At 41.3% G+C, this 17,545-nt stretch overlaps 2 protein-coding genes across 2 annotated transcripts; both read left to right on the top strand.

Annotated features, from left to right (window-relative positions):
- The first annotated feature begins 10,196 nt into the window (after positions 1-10,196).
- LOC6615435 (glutaredoxin-C4) lies at positions 10,197-10,709 on the top strand. The gene has a single exon (XM_002039781.2). The coding sequence runs from the start codon at positions 10,304-10,306 to the stop codon at positions 10,652-10,654; it is 351 nt and encodes a 116-aa protein (XP_002039817.1). The 5' UTR covers positions 10,197-10,303; the 3' UTR covers positions 10,655-10,709.
- A 6,511-nt stretch (positions 10,710-17,220) lies between these two features.
- On the top strand, positions 17,221-17,448 carry LOC116800292. The gene has a single exon (XM_032714185.1). The coding sequence runs from the start codon at positions 17,221-17,223 to the stop codon at positions 17,446-17,448; it is 228 nt and encodes a 75-aa protein (XP_032570076.1).
- Positions 17,449-17,545: the final 97 nt, after the last annotated feature.

Genomic DNA, 17,545 nt, shown 5'->3' on the forward strand with positions numbered 1-17,545 from the left:
GGCCAAAGCAAACCATTTAAATTCATTTTAATTCAAGCGAATAGCAAACCGACCTCTTGCCACATCCTTTGCCACATATAGCCGATCCCTCAGCTCATAATAATTTCTCAACGCATACACACTAGCCGTAAAATAATTTTCCAGCATTTTTTGTCTTTCCACCGCCCCAGCTGATCCTAGTGTACTGTCTGGCCCGGAAAGTGTTCTGTTTTTCTTGGGGGTTTTCCTATTTTTATTCATTTTCTGGCGTGTCTAGTGCGTCTCAAAGGGTTTCACACTTTGTATGTTTGCGCCAGGAGCCAAAGGCTGCATATGAAAATATGTGAAAGCAGTTTATGTGACTGGGACAAGTCTGGGGGAAAGTTTAAATGTACATATTTAAGGTTGTTGTTGGTTCATTACAAGAAGACTGCCTTAAATTATAGGTTGTAAAATCATGTTAAAACATGATTTTCGAAAAAATTGAGAAAACTTCTTTCATGCTGTATTTTTAGTTCATACAATTTTAATTGCCAGTTGAATGGAGAGCAATCAATTTGTTGAATGGTTCTTGTGCAAACACCTTAAAATGCCATAAATTCTGGACGACTATTTATTGTTTTTATCGGCTGACCCAATTTTCCAGAGAAAACGAGCAGAACCAGAAGCTTTTGTCTGCAAAATGGATGACCCTACTACACATCATTCATTCAATGCCAAATGAAGCAGCCGAAACAGCCAGGCTCCTGTCAGAACCTCTCTTTGACTCCGAGTCGATACCCCAGGCCACGGAAGAGGAAATCAGCAATTTAATAGCGGCAATGGGTAACCACAAGGCTCCAGGCGATGATGCCATCAATGCCATTGCTTTAAAGCTCCTCCCCCCTATTAGCAAGTCACTAATCACGACCATAATAAATAAGTGCTTGCAATTGGGGCACTTCCCTTCATCATGGAAACGCGCCGAAGTAGTTATGATCCTGAAGCCTGGTAAACACGAAGCCAATCCCGCCTCCTACCGCCCGATCAGCCTACTACCAGTACTCTCCAAGATACTCGAAAGAGTATTTTTGACCAGAGTATTGCCGGTGATTGAGGAGGCTGGTCTGATCCCTGATCACCAGTTTGGCTTTAGGCGCCGCCACGGGACACCAGAGCAAGGCCACCGAGTAGCGCAATATATCCTGGACGCCTTTGAGAATAAGAAATACTGCCTAGCAGTAATGCTGGACATTAAGCAAGCCTTTGATCGTGTTTGGCACCCCGGTCTCCTCCTAAAGCTCAAAAACGGCCTGCCCCAGCCATATTTCAAGTTCTTAAAATCGTTCCTGGAGGGCAGAAGATTCGCCGTCAGGTGTGGAGAAACGCGCTCAGACGTCAAAGAAGCCCGTGCAGGAGTTCCCCAAGGAAGCGTTCTCGGTCCGCTCCTCTACAACGCGTATACGGCTGACCTGCCGGTGATACCGAGCCAGTACATTATGGCAGCCACTTACGCCGATGATACTGCGTTCCTAACAACAGCAGATACCAAAGCAGAGGCCTCCCAGACTATGCAGGAGCAACTAGATCTACTGAACACGTGGCACACGAGATGGAATATATCGGTAAACAGCGACAAGTCAACCGCTACCACCTTCGCAACTAGACGCGGCACTTGCCCACCAGTCAGTTTCAACGGGTTCCCAATCCCAGAGGTAGCCAATCCAAATTATCTTGGCTTTACACTGGACAGGAGACTTACATGGAGACCACACCTGCTAAAGAAGCGGAAACAGGCGGAGAACCGAGTCCGTGAATTCTACTGGCTGATGGGCAGACAATCTAAGCTACCGACTTCCACTAAGCTCCTTATCTACAAAGCGATCATAAGGCCAATCTGGACGTATGGCATTCAACTGTGGGGCACTGCATCGAAAAGTAACATCAACATTATCCAGACATTCGAAAACAAAACGCTCCGCACAGTCACAAACGCTCACCCTTTCCACGATAATGCCACTATACACGAGGTCCTCAGCTTCCCCTGGGTGAAGGATGAGATTAAGAAAAGCAGCAGGCAGTACATGCAGAGGCTTCAAGACCACCCAAACAACCTGGCACAAGACCTGATGGACACCAGTCAACGCACCAGGAGGCTGCACCGATCACACCCTTTGGACCTCTCTGGGATTAGACACGCAAATTAAATTAAATTATATACATACATTATTATATACTTCATACATACAATATCGACAGTTATTGTATAGTTTCGCAACAATTTATGTAATCAATTAATTCTCTACCGTTAAGTTTAGTCATCAAATTTAATGATTGTCCGCGAAGGACAGTTTTAAATTAATATATCCAAAAAAAAAAAAAAAAAAATATCTTTCGTTACCTAAGCCATTGTTTTTTGGCCATTGGCAAACAATACGACAAATTGGTATTGCATTGTCTATCTCTGCTCTCTATCGGTTTATGCAATTTTCGCAAATTGTTTTCACGCAAAATATTTGCGTTTAACTGCTGTTTCGAGTGTGTGAGTGTGCGCGTGTGTGTGTGGATATCGGGATATAGTATATCTGCCATTTATATAGGCCATTAATATTGCACTTTTGTTGCACTCGAAACATTCATCGATTGCTGAATGCGATTGTTGTCAGCCCTTTTTGCATCCGTCGCGCTTCGAATATCGCAAATTCCTCGACATTTTCGCAGATTTGAATGTTTTTCGCAGTTTTGCATTTTCTCATTTTTGCAGCGAAATTAATTTGCGTAAATTGTATTAAATGTTTTGCCATGCCCAGCAAACTGTGCAAATTTTAATTGAATGCCTTTTGTTTGCCTTCGAATAATTCAGCAATGTTTGCCTTTGTTGCTGTAGTTTTTGGCCTTGTTAAATCGTTTTTCAACTCCAATTTGATGGCCCCAAAAAAAAGTGGTGCGGATTGGTCGCGGCGCGATAAACGGATAAAGCGGAAAACCACCGCAAGTCCGGTAAATGCAATTTGAACGGTTCGATACTAATTGCTTTATAGATTTCATTATGCTTTAATTATATCTCTAAAAATAAATGTGCCTTTGTCACGTGTAATTTGTTGTTTTCAGCTTATCCTTAGAAATTCTCCTATGAGTTTCTTGAACCGATACTAGAACTACTTATCCTTGAACTCCTTGCAAGTTCATTGGTTCCTTTTAGACATCCATCCATCAATCAATTCTGGCCAAGCATGCCCAGCATCCATAACCATGTTATTGATGAATGGCCTCCCCCCTTCAGCCAGTGGCCAGAAAATATAAAAAAGACTTTAATTAAAAGCCGGCGAGGCGGGCAAGTTGCACTTGCACTGCAACGAATAAATCTTTTGGCGCGACCGCAAGACACGAGGCGCATTCAAAATGCTAAATTAGTAAAATGTCACTTTCGCTTTCAAGTCGAGAGGCAAAATTCCAGGGGGCAAAAATGCGGCGTGCATTGTTGTCGGCACTGATCAAAGCCGCTAAATCCAACGACGACGGAGATGCGGCAGCCACATAAATTATCGCGGCCTAAGCAGGCGCAGACACTTGCCAAATGTGTTGGCCAAAAAAGGGGGGCCACCGATGGGGGGCGGAAAAAGGGGTGAAATGCGAACGGGTGTCGTGCGAAATGTTCCACATGTGGCAAGCGATGCATTGACACACTTCAAAGGCGCCTTATGTGCACCTAAGTGGGCTGAAAAATTTAAAGGGAGAGTTTAACGACTGCTTAGACTTCTTAAAATTTACCAAATAGTATTAAAATTAATTAACAAAATAAGTGTTAACTTAAAGATATGATTATGACATTAGAATGTAAACGCACTATTTTTAGTAGTTTTGTTAAGAAGGCTTGTTTTCATCCATAAAAAAATTTATTGGAAAAAAGGTGTGATTACCAGATTATTATTATTTAAATAAATTAGCACAGTTTAATATCAGTTACCACACATGATTTGTTTAACTACTGCCCTACGGATATCAAATTGAGTGTGAAAATGGTAAAGTACTATTGGATAGCTGGAAATCTATACCATATCTTTCGGTTGGCACACATTTTAGAGAACTGGATTCTTTGCTGTTCGCAATTGCAATTTGAATTGGGTATCGATTCTCGTAAATATTGCCATTTTGGCCAGCGGATATGGCTGGCAACAAGAGGTGGAACTGGATTTGGGCCAATAAAACGACGGCATGCATTAATCTTGAGCCGTTTATTGGACAATCCCCGCTTGGAAGGAGTATCTCATGGATCGTTTAGAATAGTCTAATAATGTTTGCCAACTGGACTTGTGTGCAGCAGATTAGTCAAATGTCGAAAAGATTTATAGAAAGCATTTATGAAATGTATCTTTTATTTCACCTAAGCCCAGTTCGAGTATTGACTTAAAATTGATTTCCATGGGATCCCATTGGACAACTTCATTTTATCGCTGCGGACGTGACTTGGCCGCTTTCACGATGACCATGTCCGTCGCCTAGTCAATCAAACAAAGTTTGCTGTCGAGTAGCTGGCTGCATTTCCATAAGTTAACTACCGTTCTGGCACTCTGAAACACATGTCACGCACTTCCCGAACAACTGGGAAAAGCTGGAAAAGCCCACGCGCTGGCAATTTCAACTGCACTTCACAGCTGGCCAGTCTTTGGCCAGTCGGAGCCACATGAAGCCAGTCTTTGGGAACAAGCCCACGCCGGAGCAAAGTCTCCGGGCCATCTGTAAGTGGAGCGAACAAAATAATCAAAATGAGAATAAAATCAAAACATCGCGGTCACTGGCAATTTGCATGTGCAGTACCAAGATGAATCTGTTGCGATTTCAGCTTGAAAAGAGCTATTTTTGAAATAAAGATATTTGGTAATTAAACCCTAATAAAATTATAAAGGATGTATTTGACAACATATATACTATTTCTACTAGTAGTATGTAGGTATTTATAATATTTTAATAGCTTATTGTCATTAGTACAACCACAATTCAATAGCAACAATTTCATTTTTCGAATATATTTCAGTTTTTTAGCTAGCAAACTACCATGTGCGCATCTCTACGCTGCGGGCTACTTGAAGACATCGCTGGAGGCGCCTCCTTTGCAGTTGGCAGCGCGAAGTGGAGTGGAAGTGTGTTTGAAGACACTTGTTGGCTGCCCGCCAGTTGAGGATGACGATGAGAATGGGTATGGGGATGGGATGATGATGGTGATTGCGAATATAGCGGCGATGATGATCGCGACCGACGACAGCATAACAAATGAACATTTAGATGGAGTTGCAGGCATCTCTGCACTGCCATCCCACTCGAGGAACTCCTCCAGATGGAGCTTTAATTTAAAACATCAAGCTTACAGATAGAAAATTGTTGAACAGAATTTTAAGATGACAAAAATCAAGATATAGCTAAGTCTTAAAATATTAAGGTAGTCAAAAGGTCAAAAGAACTCACATAAAGTTTTAAAACAGTTTGAAAGACATTCTTAAAGGTCTTTAAATATATATATTTTGTATACTAACAAAGACTTATTTTGATTACAACTCAGCATATAAGTCCGCTTAACAACGTACATCTATCCCATCTCTAAAAGTTTCCATTCTTAATCATATTCCTCAACTTGAGTGACTCTTGTTAGTTAACCAGAGGCCGTTGACGGACTCATCGTGCTCATCGCACAGGAGCAGGAATAACTAGGATTGCAGTGACTCCGCCTCCAACTCTAACTCCAATTGCCTTTATTAAACGCTGGGCTGTCAGGCTCAGATTGGGGCTTTTTTTTCAGGGCGCCAGATGCGCGATGAGTTGTTGAAAAGTTAAAATGGATTTTACGCAAAGTTTTTAATTTGCCGCTCTTTTGCCACAAATCGTTGACCTTTGCAGCACGTTCCATTCTCCTTACTGCGCGTAATTAAAATGTTTAACAGAGAACAAAAAACTTTACTAGTGAAAGGAATACAATTATTATAGTTAAAAAGCTAGTGTTCGATTTTCTTTAAATTTTACTTCAAATTTGAATGGGTACTTATTAAAAACTTTGATTTTCATTCCATATCGCAACCATTTTCTTCTCCTGCCTTTTGTGCAAAGGTCTTATTGTTTGTGGTAACTTTTTGCTGTTGTTATGAAACACTTTAAGCCCAGTTTGCCTTCAATTTTATCAGCCACACACTTTTTGCATTAAAAGTTACACAATGCCTTTAAAGGACAACCCACGCACCGTGGATGCAGCTTTTGAGCCAAGTCACCATCGGCGTCTAGACGTTGGTAAACAAAGGACAAAAGACGCTTTTGCCACTATAGCCAAAGAACAAAAGATCCAAGGAATTCAACCAAAAAGTGCGTTGGAAGTTTTAGAGGTTTTCTTATTATACTTTTTGGCTCCTGATATTCGGCATAATGCACTCGACGAACATAATTGCGGTTAGGTGTCGGATTGTGAGGATCTTTCAACGGAACTTTATTTGAGTGTGACTGGCACTAAATTAAATGGATTTCATTGTGTATTTATCGGATATTGTTGAAGTTTTAGCTCTTACAACATGAAAAGTCAAATTGGATTGGATTTTGATGCAATACATTTCATATCAAATGTTAGATCCCTTCTTCAGTTTATATATTCTCGACTATCCAACTGCAGCTCTCCAGTTAGTCAGTCAATCTACCCACTGCGCAGCCTTTCTTTTGGCCATGCTAAGGTATTCACTGAGCAATTTGCAATTTATATTTGGTTAGCCAGGTTGTCAAGGAAGCGGCTGCAGTTGCAGTTGCAGTGGCAGTGGCCGTGGCACTGCTGCAACGTGAGACAATTGCAACGAGCTGCACAAATTAGTTAAATTACAGGCAGTTGATTAGAAAAAGTGGCTTTGGCTGTTGCATCTTCTTCTTGGCATCCAAGGCACTCCACTCGTTTCCCTGCCGATTGTTCGTTCAGATTGCCGTCTCTTTTTGCAGCCTTTGCCGCTAACGAAGCTCAATTCGAGCGCCAAATTGAAATTGATTGTGACATTTGATCATGCGTTTGTCTTGCCTTTCTGCTTCCAGACCCAGATGGAAAGAGACGGCAACAGGGCGAGGGGAAAGAGACGACAGGCTGTCATTGGAATTTGTGCGGAAAATTGCTGAATCGGTAGGCGCGCAGGTGTGCCTAGTTTTCCTTTCCATTTTCCATCTTCTCTTTTTAAGCCGTAGCTTCGGCTTTTCTTGGCTGATACGCACTGGATTAATTGGACGGATGTGCATTGGTTTGATGAGTTGAGCCGAGACAACTGGAGAAAACTAGGGAGCTGTAGGCTCAAATGCCAGCTGGTGGGCCTCTTTGTCAGAGATTAAGATGAGCTTTATTTTAAGGCGCCAGCTGAAAAAAAAGTTTAAATTGCTTCGGTCTTGGGTGAGTGGAAAAATGTTGCCTGTTTACTTGAAGTGTGGGATGTGGTAGTGAAATTTTGATGGAAAAATAACATCTGCAACTGAAAAATATATTTTCCATTTAGTCATTTATAGATTTGCCCAAAGTCATTACCAAAATGTAATTCATTTGATTAACCTTTGCACCAGGTCTAAATAACTATGAATATATAGAAGGTGTCTTTGGGACTTGGGGGCTAACCCAGCACTTGAGTTCATCTGGAGAGCATTTGAGCGGGGAAATGGGGGAATCCCCACATGAATAATTACAGCGCACGCAGTTCATTTCATTTCATTTGAGGGGGTGGAAAACCCTTTCGAGGCGAAAAGCGCGTGGCACATGAATGAAAATATTTAATGAAGAAATTTATAACAAACTTTTGCAAATGGCAGCAGACTGCTGGAAATGGCTGTGGATAAAGAGAAGAACGGCGTGGTAAAAAATTATGAACATTAAATGTAAATTAAGCTAATCAATTTTGTCCAGAATGTGCTTAAGATTGGCAACGCTTTTCTCAGTGCACCGAAAGAAATTGTATATATTTAAGATACACAAGTACTATAAATAAGTAGAATAATTAAAACAAATAGAATATAGAACATGTGAAACTTTGCTTTGTAGTAAATAGCTTTATATACAAGTTGAAATAATATCAATTCAAAATTGTGCGCAGTGTAAACCAGTTAAAGTTCTATCCACTAGCGACTTCCTGCCCATTTGCTGCCTAACCCAATTAGCCAAAGCCGTCGAATTCCTTCGCTTTTCACCCTTCATCCGCTATAAATGACCGACATTTAAATTGTGATCAATTGAGGAGTCTTCTCATCACCACGCCCAATCCCCTGAACCCTTTCAATCCTCTCGAGCTACTCCACAGTATCTGTTGCCATTGCATAGCTGAGTTAATGATTGGAAATTAATTCGTCAGCCGGGGGAATGGGCCAATGGGATTACGCAATTGCGTAGACAAATTGCTGACAATTAGCAGGGAGTTCAAAGACGAAGACAAAGGCATTGTTCGTCAGGCGATTTCTGGGTGATTTCCAGCAGTTCTGCTCAGGTGAACGGACCTCTGGCTCCAGCTCCACTTAGTGGACAATGGCTATCGATCTGCGCCAGGTGTGGCGATGGGGTATTGATGTGAATTAAGTAGTTGATTAATTGATTCTATGGGAGACGGATAAAGTACACAGTTAACACCTAAATAGATCATCAGTCTTTGAATGCATTTTATTGCTATTTATATACAGCTGTTAATTGGAAGTAAGGTTCTTTAACAATGATTCTTCCAGCTTTCTGGCAATTTTTCCTACAACCCAACCACTTTTTTGCTTTCACATACTGTGTAAACTCTTTCTTGAATACCCCGCAAAGTAACATTCTTAATGGTCGTTCTAAACGAACCGAGAAATTCCAGTCAAAAACAATAAAAAGGCGTCACCAAGAACGAGAACTTGCTGCCAGCTTGAATAGCCTAATCAAATTAAGTACTAATCCTTGGCAAAAACCGCGAACAATTTAAAATGATTGTTAAGTAAATTTCCCAAAACAATTACCATGGTCTAGTGCACACTGAGGCGAAATCCTTGAAAGAGATTCAATTTAATGCGCAGGCGCGATGAGAGGAGATTTCTTATTGCATGCGATAAATTTGTAGCATGTCGGGCATAAAGAATGATTAAGGACGAAGGACTGGCGCTTTACATATGTGTAAACTGTTAGCAGATGGCCATTGAACAAGACAAGACAACAATAATGAGTTGGCCCTTTGGTTCTGGTGAGGGGGTAACTTTTTGAAGCAACTGAAGAAAGGATAATCCACTTAGGAGTGCCTTTAGCTACAGTGTGTGTATGGGCAATGTCCTGGCGACAACAAAGTTGTGCACACTGTGAAAAAAACTTAATATCCATAACATAAATTATTACTTATTAAATTTGCTTTCCTACAACTATATTTAATAAGTGCAGTCTTTAACTTTGGAAAGAATTATATCAATATTACCTAAACATTTCAAAAAATAACAGATTTTATTCATGTTTTCTTTGTGTAAACTTGTGAGATGGGGCGAAATTGTTTTATTACCAGGGCGAAGCCGTTGAGTGTGTGTTGACTGAAAACAAAGGTGCGCACAATAAATTACATTGTTACACGGAAACTTACGACCAGGACACGGACACACTCGCATATCTGTGCACACATGTGGAGGAGGTCCTGGCAGGAAGTCAGCAACAAGCGCCGCGTTAATGAAAAGGATTTCTCCGGCATCCACATGTCTGCAGTTAGTTTTGCCACCTAACTCCCATCTGTCAACGGAACTCACTTCCCTCTTTGGGTTATTTAATATTTAAACTCCAGCCAGACAGTGGATTTCCTAAGCAGGAGGACAAGGGAGCCATAGTCCTGTCTTTGATGTCCTCGACCCATTAGTTGAGGTCTGAACTTTTGCATAAATAAACGCCTTAGTTCATTAGTGAGTCTCGCCTTCAGCATCTCCCGATTCTCGATTGCAAAAAGGGTTTCCTTTGGGTTCCCTTTGCGGTTCCATGAGCCATCGGTTACTGCGGTTAGCCTTTCGGCCCAGAGTTTCGGTGAAAGTGTCATAAGCCTGGCTAAAAGGGAAGATTTTATGACGGCCCAAACCGCAGTTACAGCTGGCAAATAGTTGGCTTGTTGTTTTGCGGCTTGTGTTTAATGCCTAATGATTTTTTAATCAAAATGTGAAAATCACTGAAATTTAAAAGCTCCCAGAAGATATTTAAAAATGTCACTTTTTGTATCACCAAGCATTTCAAGCAATCTCTGTGAAACTGAGCAACTGATGTTCTGTTTTTCAAAAACATTCAGTCGAAAACGGTTGCTCAAAATTCCATTGCCTCAAGCCTCGCTTCCCCCTTTCCCGAACATTTTCGGATCCATCCGGACATTCCATGGGTACGGTGGTCAGCACCCTGCAGCGACCCAATCTCTACGTGAGCATGGACAGCTCACATGCGCAGTTCGTGCGGGACACAATCAGCAGCAACAAGGTGGTGATCTTCAGCAAGAGCTACTGCCCCTACTGCAGCATGGCCAAGGAGCAGTTCCGGAAGATCAACATCAAGGCAACGGTGATCGAGCTGGACCAGCGGGAGGATGGCAACGAGATCCAGGCGGTTCTTGGCGAGATGACGGGTTCGAGGACCGTTCCGCGCTGCTTCATCGATGGCAAGTTCGTGGGCGGCGGCACCGACGTGAAGCGGCTATACGAACAGGGCATACTGCAGAAGTATTTTCTGTGAAAATGGGCCTTTTGCTTTTCTGCAGTAATAAAGATAGCAGTTGGGACCCATAAAATACAAAGTATTATTTAATTTAATAAACTTTGATCAATTAAAGCCAGCCCTTGAGCCATTTTAAAAATGTCTCCATCGGGGAAAATGAGTTAAGTGCGGCGACAAAGGAAATGCAAACAGGAGGCGGAAACACAGAGCAGCCTTTTATCTGCTCAATATGATGCTTAAGTTGCACCTGACAGGGATCACAATTGTCTGAGGGCGGGGAGTGAGCAATTAAGGAGCGAGTCCTTTCGGAGGCTCTGCTGAATGCGCTTTCCTTTCACCTGCTGCCGGCAGTCGTGTTCCATTGTTCGCCTGCATCCTCCATCACGGGCTCCATTTTCCACCCCCTTCCCCTTGCAATCCATTTGCATGTGGAGAAGTTGAGTGCAACGTCATGAGGTCAAGGCTCGGAGCATTAAAGTTTCAAGACCCCATCGAAAAATTGTCAAAGGGCATGCACGATAGTGAAATACATACATATTTTTCGTAATTCAGGCAGCAACGTTTGCTTAAATTGATTGAAATGTGCTCCAGATTGATTGTAATTTGTTTGCCAAATTTTGTTCTTATCTTTTTCGTTTTCAAAATTACTTTAACAATGCCGAATGCAATGACGAAATATAATCGCATGATTCATATCATGCTGTCTCTTTCGATGCTATTCTTGAAGCGGTCAGTTAGAGCAAAACAAAAACATGAATAAATTTGAATAGCTAGACCAATTATGAGAAAGTAATGATACATTTAAAGTCAAAATTTGGACTATGATTTTTTTATTTTTGGCCTATGGGGGGAGGGAACCACTGTGCAAACGTATGAAAAATGTCACGACACACGTGTCGTATGCGTAATTTGGCTCATTCAATTGTTTTTGGGGCACAATTTCGCGACGAAAGGATTTATAAAAATTGGTGAGCCATCACTTCATAACACCTGAAAGTGGTAAACAAATTTTGTACTGCTGTTTTTCGTTTAAATTTGGTTATTGTGAAAATATCTTTATAATATGAAGCTAAATTAATTACCAGATCAATTACGACTTAAGCGTTAAGATTTAAAATGTGTATGTTAGTCTTTGAACTTTAACTCTAAAACTTCATTCGACTTATCAAGTACGAAAACTTGTTATGACTACCGACACAAAGAATTTACAACTCAAATGAAATGGAAATTTTTTTACGATGCCCAACACTGTCCATAACTTTTTTTCGCTTTTTTTTTAGCTAGCTACAAAAGCTGAAGGGAGTGAAAAAAAGTGTTGCAGTGGCATATAACTTTGTTTTAATTTGTTGAAGGATGAATGCAATTGCCACCGATGAATTGTGAGAGTGCGACGATGGGTGCCAGTCGCTGACTAACTCAATAAAAAATGCATTTGGCATTTTGATTGCGATATTATCTAGTCAGTGGGGCAACATTGTAGACGGGCCTTAATTTCATTTGCCTAGACATTTTTTAATGGCTAATATAATTGGGCGTGTCCGAACAATGTATGCGGCACTCAATCTTTCAATTATCAGCGTGTTAAGTTCCATAAAACCAGAAATTCCAGCATGAAAAGAATTTATTAGAATTTTCTTTGACCAGACGAGTTGCGGGCTTGCATAGTTTTCGTGGCTCCACACCATTTCCGCCCGCTTCCTGATCCCAAAAATTGTGGCAGCCAGACCAGACCAGACTCCTGTTCGACCCATCCATATATCATATAGTTTCCACCAACTCTCCCTATGCCCTACTGCATGTGCGAGTTGCAGCGGCGGCTCCTTCGCCTTTGATAGACGATTTATTAAGCGTTTTATTATTAGTTTTCCCGTTCGGTGGCTTTTGTGGCATTTTTGATTACAAATTCCAGGGCATCGGAGTCTTGTAATTACCAAAAAACGACTGAAAAATGGCCGGATATCCAATTGTTGGAGATTCTTTTTGCGGCTATCTGTAAGATAGATGGTTCGCTAAAGTGTTTACTCTAACAATTAGCCAACTTTAGTGTTTAAAGCTTTTACTAAGCATTTTTACTTTGTTAAAGACTCAACACCCACGTCTATCAAATTTCCATCGTGCATCTAATGACATCCCATCAGTCGTGAAACACAGGCCTCTCTGGAGTTTTGCGACTTTGGGGGGAAAACGTGTTAAAATTTCTGAAAACGACACTTGCACGTAACATGTCATGCCAACATATAATTATATTATTGCTGTATTTCTTTGTTTTTACACATGCTCAGTTTTGGCCATGGCCATGCAACTGAGATCTTAACCAGCTGATAAACATTACAGGAGTACAGATACACTGAAAGCAAACATGTGGCTGCCTGTTTTTAAAGAAAAAATATAAGTTCACACATTTAAGTTAATAAATTAACTTGTAAAATATTAACTAAGTGTATTCTTAACTTAACAAATTATGTATATGAGATATATTTCTTTTTTAAGTGTACACTGCAATAGAAAAAGCAATAGCAACAATGGGGAAGCAACGCACGTGTTAACAAGGATGCGATAAAAAAATAGTAGAAGTGAGGAAGTAAATGCCGGAATGACAGGAAATATGTGTGCGTGACATTGTTACTTGGCTCTGCCGACCGGAACCAAAAGTGGGTGGCTCCCATTGTCGCTATGCCACGTCTGCTGGATGTCAACACGAAAGCAACAGGATATGTGTATACATAATTATATAGAATATATACCAGATAGAATTTTATGTACTCACAGAGTTATCTGCAATGCAATAAAAGATCAATGCCAGAAAAATCGTAGCAATCTTAGAAGAATTTTTGAGAGTATCATAAATAATAAATGTGGAATTCCGCACCTATACAATACATTTTCCATGAGATGCTAAAGTTGCTACCAAAGTTTGCCACGAACTTTGCGCCCAAACTCCCCGTGGGATCATCGGTCCCATCCCCGCCCACATTCAATGGAAATTTGATACCTTGCGATAGCAAAGCATTTTAGCTAAACTTTCAACTTTTGGGGTCCATTAATCAATTAATTAAGTATTTTATGAATATTTCACGGGGCAGTGACGACTTGGCATCATCACAATCGTTTGGCTTGCGGGAGTTATCTGGGGAAATGGGTATTTTCGAAAGGAGTATACCGCATGAATATTTTAAGGATGTGCTCCAGACAACCGGGAAAAGAGTTTTGCCGGCATAATCGAGGGCCCGTTGACGAGATAATAAGTTAAGGCCGGCAGAAAGGGATAATGAGTTCGAGTTGATGAACAGCCAACTTTCCGAGGAATAAGCAATAAGAATATGCGAGAAAGGGCTGCAAGCGAAAAAAAAAAAAAACTTTCCGACTAATTAATTAAATGTTTGCTGTTCTTGGTCGGGCAAAAGTTGAAGCATTAAAAATGGGCGGCAGCCAAAGGAAATGGCGGAAAAGAGTGCACGACAAATGTTTAAGTTATGCGAAAATGTTGACTCAAAAAATTATGCAGGTGGCAAAAACGGTTGGTTGTTTGAGCTCCCACTGTATTGACATTTTTTCTTCCAGCATCACGATAAGGAAAAGTTTTTAATGAGTTTACCAAATGCCGCGCAATGCTTAGAAGCACTCGAGATGTTCAGTTGCCAGCGAAAAGTTTCGAGTTCCGCTCGTGTATGTCACGATTAATTTATTAGAATTTTATTTGGAGCTTAAAAGTTCCGGAGGCATTTTCAGTTAATAATAATCCAAGGCATTTCTAATTTATGAACTAACTTAACTAAAAAAAGGTCAACGGCAGCTCTATCTTTGGATTATAAGAAGCAAATTTATTAATGATTTATAAAATCTTTATCATAGATATTTATTCGAATAATTTCTTATAAATGGAAATTGATTTATTATAAGTTTCCATTCGTTTGGTGGAATACAAATCCTTTACTATTACTTTAATATTTTTTCTTGTTTCAGTAATGGCATGTAAGTTCCTTGTGCTGTAAATATCCTTGAACCGAGTAGGTCTAGTGTCTAGTGCAGGTTCCTTAGCTCGACAGGACTCACAATCGCTCATTTGTCAACATCATTCACAATAGCTGTCAATGGCAAGGAACTCGGGGGGATTACCAGCGCTATTCAATGCACCTTGCTACCAATTGCACATACACATATACACCCTTGGGGCACATACATTCCCATATTTACCTGCCCCACACATTAATGGTCAATTTCATTCCTATTTGATTGCATAGGATTGTATATGCCTGGGCCAGAGAAGAGTGGACCGGACCTCTTGCAAATTACCGCAGACTCCTGTGGAGCACACTAAATGCGCGTTCGTGGGGCTCATTCGGTTTACGGGCACCCCGAATCTCCTTCGCATCCCCCGAAGGACCTCATGTGGGTTTTGTCAAATTAGCGCATCGTTTGTTGTGCGCTCCATTTGGGCTCGTCGAACAGAAAAACGCAAAAACTTGTTAATTTAAAGTCGAATACCCAGCTGGCCATTTCCTCAGTAGTCGCCACTTGGCTCCAAGTGGTTCACAGTGGGGTTCTAGCATTTATTCACAAGATGGGTATGCAAATAAAACAATACCATTAAGAGAAATATGAACACAGTGGTATTTTTATCATATATATTATAAGGCCGTTACTGAATCAATGGAGGGAGAGTATATATGGTTTAGGAAGCCTTCCTATGATCTATTTTTCGTCAGGTTGCAAATTCCATCCAGAACAACAGACATCAAACTTCAATTAACGAGCCTAGGACGAGTTGTTGAATGTCTCCTATCCGGCAGCTTTCTAGCCGAATTTCCCCCTGGCAATCCGTACACCAATCCGTATCTAACCCATGGCCAACATCGTTGGCATCCGTTGGGCATCGTTATTTGATGTCCTCGAATATCCAGCCGTTACAATTCATCAAACAAGCGAATGGATATTACTTCATCGAGTGCTATATTAAATACTTGAACCGAGCGAACAACGAAATTGTCAACGAACAGCAATTGAAACGACCTCAAAAGTGGGTGGGTGGGCATGGGTCTTTTGTGGGGGGGGTTAGGTAAAAGTGACTGCTGCGAGCTCGAAACAAAAGTAAATTGCAATAAAAGTTTTGTAATTGACAAACGGACAACAAACAAAACTCCACTTCAGTTGTCGGTTGTCGTTGTTTGCTGGACAGAAGCTCGGTCAACGGATGGGATGTGGTTAGGTGGGTGGGCGGTAGTCCCAATCGGTTGGGCTCAAGGGGCTGTTGGGGAGGGACAACGAGGGGTTAGTGGGCTGACTGAAGTCTGCGCTGTTGGAGGCTAAACAACTGGCGCTGGCATCAACAAAAACCGATTTTCCAAAAAACAGGAAGCGGCAACAGCAGCGCGAATGTTGGCAAAATCAGGGGCCCAGTTTTGGGCCACATCAACATTACACTTAAAAATAAAGTTATTAATTTGTACAAAAATTTATAAATTTCTCTTATTTCAATTGTTATTTATTTTAAGCGGTAAGAACAAAGCACGCTTTGAGCTAGCATATAAAGTGTTTCATAGTTTTATTTAATGAATTCTTAATAATTTTTAGCAGTGCAGTTACCAACCTACTGACAAGTCTGTCTCATCATTTCGTACATTTGCGCCCGCATATTGACTTTGAGCGAGGCGCACAAACGATTCACAGATTTAAGAAATAAAAGTTTAGTGCTCCGGCGAGCAAATCTGTAGCCGCCAATGCCAAAACACAGAGAATCGGGTGGTGTGGGTGGTGCACCCTCTGTCAAAGCAAACAAAAGACGCGTCTGTGGTCGTTGCTACCCCTACCGCTCCTCCAGAATCCAGTGAATCAGCCAGCGAACCACCCATCTACAACTACACACTGTGCCTGCGGCTGTCGAACGCAAAATGTCGTCGGTGGCTTGGGGACTTTGACTTGTCGGATCTGGATCTGAATCGGAATCGGTATCGAAATCGGAATAGGGATCCGAAAGGATGCTGGCGCGTTTTGGAGCGGCACAAAAAAGGCCATGGAAAAGGGCAGTAGAACAAAGGGAGAGCCGGGTTTAATCCAAGCATCATGATAATTTCACTTTTTTTTTTTTTAAGATTTTTAAAGATTTTATACGATTTCGACTTGTACATAATAGTGCCATTAAATGCCTTAGTTACTTAACAAACACCTACCTTATGCATGGTCTGTTAAATATACAAATTTACTATAATTTACTTTATTCAAATAAATGCGATTAAATACAGAACAGAACCGTTATGAAAATGCCATTTAAAACAATTTGTCAACGGCACCAAAAACCCAAGGAAACTGGACAGAGGAATCCACAAAGAAACACGGACAAGGAAACTGAAAATGTGAAAATGAAAATAATAATGAAAGAATGAATTATGAACTTATACGCGCCAGACCCGAAGGACCTTGCCAACTGAATATTGCACTACCAACCCACTTCCTGGCCCAGCCCCACCCACCAGTTTGTGGGACGTGAGAGGAAAGCAAAAATGGCGCGGCACAAAAATGATTGTGTATGTTAAGTTTGGCACGCGCCACGCCTACAATAAACCGCAAAAGTCAAAAGGAGCGTCCGGATGGGGGATATAAAGATGGAGGGAGATAGAGTGCCCACAAAAGTATGCAACATATTTCACAGTTCGAGGCAGATGGCGATGGAAAAGGACAAAACAGACCCAAGGGAAAGCCCCACTGTCGCCACACGCCCACAAGCCCACTCTCAAAAGCGTGACTGTTACTTCCAGCATCCCAGAGCACCCCACGCCCCCCATCCGGTCACCCCCGCAACCCCACCCCTTCCCTGAATCACCCCTTCCATTCGAAGCAGAATTTGAATTATGTGCGCTCTGGGCGTAAGTTATACTTAACTACATGCCGCAAAAGTTGCTACGCTCTGTGTCA

The sequence above is a fragment of the Drosophila sechellia genome, chromosome 2R (genome assembly GCF_004382195.2).
Source record: "Drosophila sechellia strain sech25 chromosome 2R, ASM438219v1, whole genome shotgun sequence".
Taxonomy (NCBI): domain Eukaryota; kingdom Metazoa; phylum Arthropoda; class Insecta; order Diptera; family Drosophilidae; genus Drosophila; species Drosophila sechellia.